Raw genomic sequence first — 13,282 nt, 5'->3', positions numbered from 1 at the left:
CTTTAGGAGGAAAAATTACATGTTAATGATCAATATTTAAAATGCACATAAACTCTTGGCCCAAATGTTCCACTGTCAGGAATTGAACCTGAGAGCCATGAGCAGGCAAGGATACTGTACAAGGACGTTCTTTGCAGCCTTACTTGCGAGCAAAGAAATGAAGGCAAGGGAGGTGTCTCATTGGTGGGCTGTTTTCTTGGAATTGTCCATCCAGACAGGTGGACACCACTAGAGTTGGATTCGTGGGAACAGAAAAGGAGTTGACAGGCAGGGCCAGAAAAGAGAAGGTAGGGGCAGCTGCTGGCCATTCACTTATTCATTCAACCAATATTTATTGAGCACCTACTATGTGCCAGGTACTCCTCTAGGCACTGGGGCTACAGGAGTGGAGAAAACGTACTTCCTGTCTTCACGGTGATTGTGTCCTTGTGGGTGAGTCAGGCAAACATGAAGAATAAATGCTATGATAAGGAGAAAAATAGCTATGAGAAGTGGGTGTCAGTGGGAGAGAGGCGAAACTTTAAACAGGGTGGTCAGGGAAGCCCACTTACCTGACATGTGAACAAAACTCAAAGGAGAAAAGGGAGTCAGCCCTGTGGAGACCCAGGTCAAAGGAGATAGGGAGTTAGCCTGTGGAGACCTGGGGGAAAGGTATTCCTGGCAGAAGGAACAGTGAGTGTAAAGGTCCTGTGGCAGAAGACTGCCCGGTGTACTTGAGGACCAGCAAGGAGGCCTGTGTAGCTGCAGCTGAGTGACGGGGAAGGGTGAGTAAAGCAAATGAGCTCTGAGAGGTAGACCTGGTGGGGGAGTGGGGGAGGCAAACGCTGCAGAGCCTTGCAGGGCAGCACAGGGACAACCCAGGGCGTCCAGCCCAAGGCTCACCAAAGAAACACACGTGCCAATCTGAGTTTCCTTCAGCTTTCCTCTCCAACCTGCTGCTGTATTTTCCACCTCGATCAATGGCGTTTCTATCCCACGCCTCCACCCACAACTGCTGCCGCTGGTTACCTAAGCTCAAAGGCTGGAAATCCTGGGCTTCTCCTTTCCCCCAGCTACCAAGGCTGATGGTTCTTCTACGGTATTCAAATGCATCCACCTCTCCCTCTGTCCCTCAGTCCCACAGGGAAAGTCCTCTCGTCACTGCTTCTGCTGTGGGGGCCAAAGCGAAGCCTCAACTCAACACGTCTGCGTCAGAGCAGACGGGGCTGTGCTGGAGAGGGGCAGGTGCCAGGTAGACTTGGGCGAGAGCCCCTCATCCAGGCCCCTCTCTAGAAATAACAAGAGCAAACACATAGCACTGAGGCTGTGCCAGCAACAGTTTTAAACATCTTTGATATCAAACTCACCGTAGTGCAGGACTCCCCTGGCGGTCCAGCGGTTAAGACGCCGTGCTTCCACTGCAGGGAGCCCGGGGTTTGATACCTGGTCGGGGAACTAAGATCCTGCATACCACTCAGCCACAAACAAACAAAACGAACAAAAAACAACAACCAAAAAACAGTAGCGCTAGGAGGTATTATCCTTATTTAACAGACAAGGGAAACCGAGGCACTGAGAGATCAAGTAGCTTGCCCAAGACCACACACAGCTAGTAAGCGGCTGACCAGGTAGTGGGGCTCCCTAGTCTGTGTTCAGCTAATGAGGGTCGGCTCTGTCCATGCCCCATCTGAAGAGGCACCTACTGCCCTGTGCCAGCTGGTTGTCACTGCACAGGAAGGCAAGGCCAGAACTGCCTGGTTGTCCCAGGTGGAACCAGAACCGTAGAGTTTGTATGTGAAATATCCTGACCTTCTGAAAGGTTGACTCGAATTTGTTAAAATCAGGCAGACGAAATAAAATACATCTGTGAGCCAGATCTGGCCCGTGAGCTACCAGTTTGCAGCCCCCTGTGTTACAGAATTTCCCTTCTTTGCATGAACCATGGGAAAATAGAGGGAGGGTATCTTTGGCCAGCAGCACTGGCCTGGGACCTGCCGTTGTTCCTCTGGTTTCTCACTGCTGTTCTTTTCATTTCTGAATTCATGATCCTAGAAGCCCTGATTTCTATAACCTGAGGGGGGTGGAAAAATTCCTCCCAATTCCTCCATTACAACAACTCCGATTTTTTTTTCTTACACTGAGATCCATCTGCTTCTAGTTCTGAGTTGACTCCTCCCCAGGGAGGGTTGTCAAGCATCAGAAGTAGGGAATTCCCTGGCCGGCCGGTGGTTAGGGCTTCGCACTCTCACCGCCCAGGGCCAGGGTTCGATCCTTGATTGGAACTAAGATCCCACAGGCTGTGCGGTGCAGCCAAAAAAAAAAAAAAAAAAAAGAAAGAAAAAGAAAAGAAAACGAAGAAAAAAAAGAAAAGCAGAGAAAGAAAAAATCAAAATCAGAAGCAGAAGAGGTCCTATTTGCCCCCACCTCCTTTTCTCCAGTTTTGAAGAAAATTTTCCTTCTGTTTTAGGACCAGTAGCTCCTTTCCCAACTGTGTCACTCTTTTTTGCAAGGGCCATTCACACTTGAGTATGAACTAGGCTCTCTTCAAATGGAGTCCACGTCTGGAGCAGGGTTGGGGGGAGTAGAGCTGCACAGGGGGTGTGGGGGAGTAGGCACTGGTGTCTGCCGTGCTGCTGGTAGAGGGCAGAAGCTGAGGGGCGCAGATCCCTTCTACCAGCTCTCACACCAGGAACCATGTGCCATGGGTGCTGAGCGAGGATGATGCCCCAAAGTCCCTGGACTAACACTTTCCTAAGTCCAGAGGTTTGGGTTCAGGGCAGCAAAGTTGGGTACAGCTCATCCTTGGAGATCAGAACGCCATCAGACAGGATGCTGCCAAGCTTTGTCCCACCTTAGGGCCTTTACCCTTGCTGTACCCTCTTCCTGGGATGCTCTTTCCCCAGATTTTCCCATGGCTGGCTCCCAAATGTCACCTCCCAGAGGGGCCTTCCCTCGATCGACATTAGTCCTTCCTCCCACCTTCACCTCTACACAAGCTCATCACCCGCTTTATTTTCTTAATAGCATTTACCACTCTACAAAACGCTATTGTCTGTCTTTCCCTTTAGCGTGTAGGCCCTCTGCACCTCTTGGTTCCAGAACTCCCCGCAACCTGCGCGGTCCTACTCAGCCCAGCGCTAGCCCCCGGCGCCTCCTCGGCTCCCGCAGCCTCTGAACTCCTAACGCGGATGTCTCCTACAGTGCTGCCGCCCTGAGCTCCCCCTGGCGGCCAAAGAACCTCACTGCTCCAGCCCGGCACAAACACGTGGACACCGCCTTGGACCCCAGTCCGCTTTATTCCGGAGGGCGGGAGACTGAACAGCCCAACCGAGAGGGCGAGTTAGGAGGTAGGCGGAGTCTTGTGTGTGTGGGAGGTCCCGGAGGCGGCTGGTGGGCGGGGTCTAAAGGGAGCGGCCAGTAAGGAGGGCTCGCTCGCTGTTCAGGGCCTGTGGAGTGGGCGCGTTCCAGGACGAGGGGGCGTGGCCCACCGTGCGCCGGCAGGTGGGCGGGGCTTCGGTGGGTCAGGCGGCACCAGGGCGGCCTACATGCCGGGCACAGTCCCGTTGGTCTCCATGTCGGTGAGGTTGCCCCGCAGGTCCTGCTCCTCCTCGAAGGCCTTGAACAGTGAGTTGAAGTTGCCGGCTCCAAAACCCTGGAGCGGGAGAAAGGAGGTGAGCTGCGGACCCAGAAAGCCAACCGCTGGGGACAGGCGGTCCTTAGTGGTACCTGGTGGTTGTAGCGCTGAATGACTTCCAGGAAGAGCGTGGGCCGGTCCTGCATGGGCTTGGTGAAAATCTGCAGGAGGTAGCCTTTCTCGTCGTAGTCCACCAGGATTTTCAGCTCCTAGGTGGGAGACAGGGGACTGGGTAAGGGGGAGGCTGGCTGGCCCCTCTAGCCTGAAATGGTGGGATATTTAGAAAGGCCATGGGGGCTCCTGCACCCCCAAAGCCAAGAAAAGACCCTTTTCTGCAGCAGTTCCAGACACCTCCACCTCCCGCCTCAGCCCCTGTGTTAGCCACCCAAGGCTGGCCTGGACCACCCAAGTAGCACCCACACAGCTCTTCCTGCTTCTGCTCTTGCCTCCTTACAATCCATCTTCCTCACATTCAGGGGTCTTTCAAAATCAGATCATCTCACTCCCCTGTTTAAAACTCTCCAGTGGGGCTTCCCTGGTGGCGCAGTGATTGAGAGTCTGCCTGCCGATGCAGGGGACACGGGTTCGTGCCCCGGTCCGGGAAGATCCCACGTGCCGTGGAGTGGCTGGGCCCGTGAGCCATGGCCGCTGAGCCTGCGCGTCCGGAGCCTGTGCTCCGCAACAGGAGAGGCCACAACAGTGAGAGGCCCACGTACGGCAAAAAAAAAGTAGAAGTAGAGTTACCATATGACCGACCCAGGAATTTAACTCCTAGGTATCTACCCAAGAGAATTAAAACGTATGTCCACACAGCTACTTGTTACCCAGATGATCATAGCATTATTCATGATAGCCAAAAAGTGGAAACAAATGTCCATCAACTGATGAGTGGGTAAGCAAAATGTGGTCTATTCATCCAATGGAATATTATTCAGCTATAAAAAGGAACAAAGTACTGACACGTGCTACAATACAGATGAACCTTGAAAACATGATGCTGAGTGAAAGAAACCAGTCACAAAAGATTATGTGATTCCATTTATATGACATGTTCAGAAAAAGCAGCTCTATAGAGACAGAAGATCAGTGGTTGCCTAGGGCTGAGGGTGAGGAGGTGGAATGGGGAGATTGAGAGGTGGTTTCTAAGAGGTTTCAGGTCTCCTTTTAGAGTGATGAAAATGTTCCAAAATTGATTTCAATGATGGCTGCATAATACAGTGAAGAGCCAAAAACCACTGAATTGTGTATTTTAAAAAATGATGTATGTTTTGTGCCTTAAATATCAATAAAGATGTCAAAAACAAAACCAGAAAAACCTCCAATGGTTTCTGGCCACAGAAGAACAAAATCCGAACTCTTAAATAGCCTACCAGAGGAATCGGCTCCTGCCTACCTCTTTGACCTGGGCCACTCCTCAAACACTTCCTTTCATTCACTCTGGCCCTCTTTCTGTTTCTCAAATACTCAGAGCTTGCTCTTACCTCAGGACATTTGCACTTGCTGTTCCCTCTGCCAGGACTGCTCTTTCTCTAGGTCTTCACACAGCCAACTCCCTTTCATCATCTTGATTTCACTGAAATGTCACCTCCTCAGAGAGGCCTTCCCTGACTGCCTCCTATGTAGCAGCCCCAGATCACTCTCTGTCATAGCCTGTTTTAAGTTTCTGCACAGCACCAACTCTCTCTCTCTCTCCAATGGTGTTTGTGTTGTTTATTTGTCATCTGTCTTCTCACTAGAATGCAAGTTCCATGATGGCAGGGACCTGGTCTGCTTTCCTGGCTGCATCCCAGTGCCTGATGCAAGGTTGAGACAGCATTTGTGAGGCAAGATGGAACTCAGGGCTTGTTCTCGGCTGACTGAGGATCCTGTTCGAGGCCTTACCTCCAGAACGTCAATATTCTCCTTCACCCGGATCTTGGCCGACTTGAGCTTCTCCCGCAGTTGTTTGTAGTATGTGGACGGAACAGCCAAAAACTCCATGCCTCTCTCTCTCAAGTGGCGAATCTGTCTCAGAGCAGGGTCAAGGTCAATCCTCTCTCCATGCTCAACACTCCCAGCCAGGGGGAAGTGCTGGGCCAGGAGGACGCAGGGTCCCTACTCCAGCTTCCCCAAACTGCCAGGATGCAGTGTGACCTCATCCCCTTCCTTCTTTGGGCCTTGTGGGTCCCGATGGAAGAACAGCAATCACTAACATTTATGGGACCTCACTACGTGCCTCTCTCGAGCACTTTCTATGTACTGTCTCATTATGTCGATGCACTAATCTTTTGAGACATTTAGATGATTGTTCTCCCCATTTCATAGCTGGGAAAACTGAGGCATTGAGAGATTAAGTATTAATATCTATTCTCAACATAGGAGCCAGAGGGATTTTACTAAAATACAAGTCAAATCATGTCACTCCTCTGCTTACCAACGGTGGTGTCTCAGAGTCAAATTTAAAGTCCTCACTATCTGCCCCCACTCCTACCTTCTGACCGCATCTCCTACCCTTCTCTTCCTTGTTCATTCTGTTCCAGCTGTTCCTTTAACCTTCCTCTACCCTGGATGTCCCTTATTCCTGGGGCGCTTTCCCCAGATTTCCACTGCTTCCTCTCTCCTCTGCATTTTTTTTTTTTTGGGGGGGGCACACGGGCCTCTCACTGTTGTGGCCTCTCCCGTTGCGGAGCACAGGCTCCAGATGCGCAGACTCAGCGGCCATGGCTCACAGGCCTAGCCGCTCCGCGGCATGTGGGATCTTCCCAGACTGGGGCACGAACCCGTGTCCCCTGCATCGGCAGGCAGTTTCTCAACCACTGCGCCACCAGGGAAGCCCAATGTCTTCTGCATTCTTAAATGTCTCCTTCTTAACGCCAGGACTTTGGTGACCGCCTAATTTAAATATACAAAGTCCTGGGACTTCCCTGGTGGTCCAGTGGGTAAGACTCTGCCCTCCCAGTGCAGGGGCCTGGGTTCGATCCCTGGTCAGGGAACTAGATCCTACATGACGCAACTAAGAAGCCCGCGTGCCACAACGAAGATCCCGTGTGCCGCAGCTAAGACCTGGCACAGCCAAAATAAATAAATAAAAAAGAAAAAGAAAAACTTGAAATTAAAAAAAAAAAAATGTCCTTCACCCTCCCTCGCCCATGGCCCTGCTTGATTTTCCTCTAGAGCACTCACTGCCATCTAACAGAGATATTTTACTAATTTTGTTTTGTGCCTCCGTAAGGGTAGAAACTATTGTCTTGTTGGCTAATGTGTCCCAAGTACCTGAAACAGTGCCTGGCACATAGTAGGTGATCAATAAGCATCTATTGCGTGAATGAATGAATGAAGTTGCCATGGTCATGGTGAATTCTTGGTTGGGCCAGGGCTGAATGGGACAGGCCAGGCTCTTGTCCACTTGGTCGTACTGCCACATTAAGAACAGGTAGGACCCAGCCTCCCCAAGGGCTGGAGCCATAGACTCAGGACATTTAGTTTAGATGAAAGGATCTAGTGGATCTTGTAGCTTAATATCCTCATTTTCAATTTGATGCAGCTGAAGCCCAGAGAGGGGGTTGAATCCCCCAAAGACTCACAGTATGTTACTGGCAGAACCAGGTCTAGAGCCCAGGCTTCTTGTTACTCTGGCACTTGCTACTTCTGTAGCAGAGAGACCAAACTCTCTAGGGTGGGACTATGCCTGCACATGAATGGCACGAGCCAGTAAGGGAGCCCTGTCAGCCGTCTGGGCTGACGAAGGGGACCCAGGACTGCCACTCGTCACCCCCATCCCCAGCCTCTGACTCAGTTTGCAGAGTTTGGCTCTGGAGCTGAATGGGAGGTGAATTAGGACCAGGAATGGGCTTCTAACCGCTGTGATGATGTCTTCAGTCTTGAGAGCGATGTGCTGGACCCCAGCGCCCCCGTTATAGTCCACATATTCCTGTGGGAGGGGAGCAAGGAAACCATTGTCAGTGGCCCCGTCACCCACACCCCTGCCCCTGCAAGAGCCCTCAAACCTCTTCCCTGCTTCATTCTTCCCCAGCCAAGGCCCCCGGGGCCCGAGGGAGGCCCCACCTGGATCTGGGACTTCTTCCTGCCCGGCGCTGGCTCGTTAATGGGCATTTTGATGGACTCCTCGTAATTGGCCACCACGATGGACCGCAGAGAGCTGTACTCCGTGTGCACCTGCGTGTCATCCACGGACCAGAAACGGTGGAACTGCAGGTTCTTCAGGTACCTGTGGGGGGTGGCCGGAAGGGCACAATGGCTCTGATGTTGGCCTGGGACCTGCCCCCTGCCCCTATTCCACCTTCCAGAATTTGTTCCCTGAGCAGGCTCCAAAAAGGGTACCACCTTTCACATCACGCACATCATAGGTTTGTACCTTTATTATGACAATTTTCCTTTGGGTGGAAGTAAAGCATCTGATAACAAGATCCGTATACATGGCACCGCTCCAACAGATGGAGGTGCTTTTGAGAAAGGGTACTTGCTTCTAATTTGCACACACATGCTCTTTGGGTAGTGACAGCCTTCCTCCAAGCCTCCCTGGACTGTGACACCCCCTGTGTTGATTCCCCAAGGTTCCTCAGAGGGAGACCGGTGGGTCACTTTGGGCCTTAAATCCTCTGGTCTCCATGGTGACAGTTTTTCAGGGAACAGATGAATCAGTGACCTCAGACTAACCTGGCCCCACCTCGTGCTCTATTTCCTGACAACACCTGGGAGTGGGCCTGTCACACATGTGGGAAGGGCTTGGGCCAGGGACTCACCATTCTGAGGCAGACAGCATCTCCTGATCAGGCTGGTTTCCCACAATGTGATCAATTCTCTCGAGACTGCAGTTGGGCCTGGGAGAGGGAGGCAGTTAGGGGGTGAGGAGAAGGCTACTCCCTAAATCTCTTCCTTCCACCAGCCCCTCAATAACAGTAACTGCTCATTATTTCCATAGCACTTACTATAGACACACTATCTGCATCAACTCACGCACTGTTACTAGCCCCATTTTACAGATGAAGAAACTGAGGCTTAGAAAAATAACTTGCCAAGGTTAAATAGCTAGTAAGGGACAGAACTGGGATTTGAACCAAGGCAGTTGGGTTCCAGACCCTAGGCTCTTGGCCTCTATGCTGCCTCTTCAAGCCATCCTGGGATGCTCAGGGGCTCCCCAGCAGGGACCAAGATGCTCTGTCCCCTCTGCGTGGAAGAGAGGGCACCCCACCCTTGCCCCAAGGGGCACTCACAGCTTGGAAAGTAGGGGGTCGACGAATGCTGGGGCCTCGAATCCAGGCAGGAACCAGCCGGTGTAGTTCATCTTCTCCACCAGGGTGTGGGTAGTATCCCCATACTGTGGGTGGCGAACAGCCTGAGGTCCCATCCCTGCTGAGGCCAGGCTGCATTCCATGGTGCCAACACAGCCCTGGGTTCCAACCCAGACCTGGCCCTAACTCCAAGTGTGATTTTGGGCAAGTCACTTCCCCTTTCCAAAATGAATTGCCGTCTGACATTTGGGAATTTGACAGTCTGTCTGCCCCACAGGACCAGAAGCTCTGTGGAGGCGGGGATGCCATTTTGCTCATGATGCTGTCCTGGCACATAATAGGTGCTCGATTAAAATGTGTTGCCTGAATGAAGATGATGAGGGTGTTGGATCTAATTATATGGAAGGGCCTTTTCAATCATTCTAACAATCTTTGAGTTGTATTAAATCTTGAGGAGGAAGGACCTATGATTGTATCAGGTAATCTTTGCTGCGTGTCTGTGATATGCCAAGCGCTGTTGTTCTAAGTGCTATACACAAATCATCTCATTTGATCCTTTAAATGACCGTGGGAGGAGTTATAGCTGAAGAAACAGGCACAGAACGGTTAATTAGCGTGTGGCAGATCACACAGGTGGACCACGCAGGTGGTAACTTGCTCATTTAAACGGAGTCCCAGGGAGGTGAAGTGATTTGCCCAAAGTCACATAGCTTGAGTGGGGCAGGGCTTCCCTTCCACCTCCTTCCCCAGACCCACCCATCTCCTTCCTTGCATCCCCATGCTATCAGCCCCCACTGGGGAGGAAGGGAAGCCCAGAGGCGTGACTGGTAGCCCTCCTCAGCCTCTGCACACCAGCCAAGAATACAGGAGATCAGGGTCCAGGGAGAATGTCTGCACTTTGAGGCACAAGTGTGGGATGGTATAATGGGGTCAGGGGCTGCGGAGGGGGGTCCTGGCATCTAAGTGGCTGCTGACAGCAGGAGAGGTGGGGCACTGAGGTTAACTCACCGTCTGCAGCACAGCAAACTTCACCTTCCCAAACTTATCTTGCTCTACCCAGGGTTCCCGCATGATCTTGGCGCCTCGTTCCCGGGCTTTCTGCAGAGGAGATGGGGTGGGGAGGTGGTCAGTGCTGGACCCTCAGTGCTGGACCCTTTGGCTGCCGCTGCTGGATCCTCTCTGCGTGGTCCTGCCGCAGCCTCCTCCAGTTTTTCCAGCCCCAGGCAGGAACTCCAGCGAACTTTAGCTGTTGCCCTTGACACCCATGGCTCATGCCCATTTGGCAGATAGGGAAACTGAGGTCCAGGCTCAGAGCTGGGGCTATTTAAGACAAACCAGGTGGGGGTGGGGGTCTGTCCTGCCTGTCCTGTGCTAACTCACTCTGTGGCCCTTCGCCCTCTCTAGTCCTCAGTTTCTTCATCTGTAAAAAGGGTGGTTGGATAAGACAAATACAAGCTGACATTTATTGAGCACCTACTATGTGTCACACCCTCTGTCAAGTGCCTTACATGCATGAATCATGTATTTGATATTTAGCAAAACCTTATTACTGCATGTCTATGCTTATCACATGTCAGGCACTGTTGTAAGTACTAGCCTCTTTAATCTGCACAGCAACATTACATGAAAGGCACTATAATTGTCTCTGTTTTATAGATGAGAACATTGAGGCACAGAGAATTTAAGTCACTCACCTGAAGTCACACAGCTAATAAGATAGAGACCCAGCAGTCTGCCTCTGGAATCTACACTCTGAACATCTAAACTGCCTCTTGAATACAGCGTTTGGTACAGTCAGGCCCAAGAAATGATAATTGTGACCTCGTTTCCTCTTTGTAACAACTCAGTGAGGTAGGTGGTTATCCCCATTTTACAGATGCAGAAACTGAGGCTCAGACAGAGGTTGCACGGCTACTAAGGGGCAGGGTGTCACTGGAACTCAGGTGTGTGTCAGCCAACATCTGGGCACATCACTCCAGCGTGGCAGTGTCCTCCAGCCCTGACTGATGGGGGTCCCTGTCGCAGACAGAGGGCAGGCTGAGCCTTACTGCTTCGTCTCCACACCAGCCCAGGTGCGGCCTCACCTGCACGATGTAGTCACAGTCCTCCACCTCGAAGGCAATGTCCTTCACTCCGTCGCCATGTTTCACCAGGTGATCGCCCATCTCTGTGGCCGGCAGGGGAGGCAGGTGGCGCTGGAGTCATGGCCCCTCCCTGAACCCTGATCCACCCCTGTGTCCCTAACCCCCACCCACAAAACCATGTCTCCACTCCCTGGCACCCCGAACCCTCTGGGGCCCCCTCACCTTTGTTCCAGGGGTTGAGGGCAGAGGAGAAGATGAACACAATCTAAGATGTAGAGGAGAAGGGAGGTGTGGCTGGTGGCTCAGGTGAGCTTCTAGAGGTGCATCCCCGGCCCCCCTCCCTGCCCACCAGTGAGATACCCCTGGTGGGACATTAGGACAAGACCCCTCTTCCCAGCCAGGCAGGACTGTTGACCCTGGGTTCCTGTCCTTTCTCAGCCTTAGCTTCCCCTCTGGTCCTGAGGGATGGGGGCTTCTCCCGTGACAGACCCTCCTGGGGCCTTGGGATGAGCTGCCAGTCAAGCCTCCCAGTGGGGAGAGCCCCAGGGATCCATGGACCAGGGCACTGCTTAGATTTCCAGTCTGACGTCTGAGGCCTTTGCCAACTTTTCCTGAACGTCAGTGAGACCAGCGTCGGGCCAGGCCGAGAAGTAGACCAAACCAAGAAGGTCCCTGTTGCATGTCGTACGAAGGTGCCGGTGGAGGGCCCAGTGAAGGCTGACCTCAGTGCACGCTCCGGTAACCACACCGGGCAGCCTGGAAGAGCACTGGGCCGCCAGAGGTGCCAGAGCTGTCAGGGAGCTCAGAGACCAGCAGGGAGAGAGATGGCCCTCCTGGATGGGTAGGGTCCTGGGCGGAGACTCACCTTCCCTTGCTTGATCACGTGGCTGACTGTCTCCCGGGAACCTGTCTCCAGGCCCTTGTAGGCTAGGGGTTCAAAGCCCATCTTGTTGCAGTAGTACGACGCAGCCTGAATCACAGAGTTGCAGACGGGCCCGTGAGGGTCGAGGGGCAGGCCCCCAGTCCCCCAAGCCTATCTGCCCTGTTGCCCCAGCTGCCGAGATCCTCCTGGGAAGAAAGCCTGCTCCCTGGCCCACGCTGATCTCAGGTAAGTTTCCCACTGGGATCCGTGGCCCTGATTGTGTAATTAGGATCCAAAGAGTGACTGTCCATCCTGGGACTCTCCCAACATTGGCCCTGATCCTCCCGTCCCAGGGCCCAATCACAGACCCAGCTGGAGACCTGCCCTTGTCCTAGAGGCCCCCTTGCCTGCCCTCTATCCACCCCCAACACCTTGCCCAGCTTTTACCTGCTTCGCGTTGCCAACCCAGAAGGTCACGGAGTGAAAGTGGAGGAATCGGCCTCTCTCAGGCTGCAGAAGAAGAGAAGGGGCAAGGCTCAGTCCCTAGAAGTGGGTCTAGAAAAGTGCAAGTGGAGAGGTGTCCCCTAGCCACCTCCCTTGTCCCACCCTCAATCCAAGAACTGAGGAGAAGCCAGCCCGCCCCACCCTGCTGCCCTGAAGGCTTGCCAAGCCTCGAAAGGTTTCTCATGTAGAAACTGAGCTCCTGTGGGCTCAGGATTGGTGAGCCCCCCTCTCCCCTGGGAGGCCTGCCCAAGTTTCACAGGGGGAAACAGCCTTATGCTGCAGCGACACAGATTTAAGTTAGACCTTAGAAAGAACTTCCAGACAGGATTAAGGGATTGGCAGGAATTTAAGAAGAGGTAAAAGTTTTTCTTAGGAGGGCAAGGTTGAGTCCAGCTCAGTCTAGACGTGGCAGCGGGGGCAGAGATGAACTTGAGTGTGCATCCAGAACGTCACGTAACCCTTGTAGCTATTATTCCTCTTCTGCTCTTTGCTAGCATCCCGGTCTCCCGGGGCCCTGACCCCACATTTCCCCTCCTGCTTACCTTCTCTCCTTTGTTGCTGTAAGTCGTCTAAGGAGAAAGAAAAGGACAGTGAGACATGGAAACTTGGACACAAGGTGCTTCTGGAAATCTCACTCCAGATCCGTGGCCGTTGGCAAAAGCTGCCATGGCTCCAGGCAGGCTCTTACCATGACTGATCTTGGTCACACTTCCTCCTGGGAAGACTGGGATGAGAGGCCAGCAGAGTGCTGGACAGAAATATTTAACACCCAGCAAGTCCCGCCCCTGGCCTCCTGGCCTTCCTGGGGGTGGGAGGTGATCCTGGAAGCTCCTAGGCCTGGAAGCCTCTGATCCAGGCACGGCCTCATTGGACAGGGTGATGCTGTCAGGCCTAGAAAGGGGGAGTGACTCGCCCAAGGCCACCAGCCAGTTGGGGGCAGAGCCGGGGCCAGAAGCCAAGGGCACATTCTTTCCAGGACCCTGGGCTG

At 53.0% G+C, this 13,282-nt stretch overlaps 1 protein-coding gene across 1 annotated transcript; it reads right to left on the bottom strand.

The window, feature by feature from the left end:
* Window positions 1-3,242: 3,242 nt before the first annotated feature.
* HPD (4-hydroxyphenylpyruvate dioxygenase) lies at window positions 3,243-13,059 on the bottom strand. Its single transcript, XM_082667999.1, has 14 exons — window positions 12,983-13,059; window positions 12,837-12,863; window positions 12,238-12,300; window positions 11,794-11,898; window positions 11,151-11,193; window positions 10,929-11,011; window positions 9,853-9,942; window positions 8,827-8,930; window positions 8,356-8,433; window positions 7,658-7,820; window positions 7,452-7,523; window positions 5,495-5,617; window positions 3,706-3,822; window positions 3,243-3,631 (listed from the first exon to the last, which is right to left on the bottom strand). The coding sequence occupies exons 1-14, from the start codon at window positions 12,983-12,985 to the stop codon at window positions 3,521-3,523; spliced, it is 1,182 nt and encodes a 393-aa protein (XP_082524125.1). The 5' UTR covers window positions 12,986-13,059; the 3' UTR covers window positions 3,243-3,520.
* Window positions 13,060-13,282: the final 223 nt, after the last annotated feature.

This window comes from Grampus griseus, assembly GCF_964374135.1.
Source record: "Grampus griseus genome assembly, chromosome: 12".
NCBI classification, from domain to species: Eukaryota; Metazoa; Chordata; class Mammalia; order Artiodactyla; family Delphinidae; genus Grampus; species Grampus griseus.
This window is presented reverse-complemented; position numbering and strand designations above follow the sequence as displayed.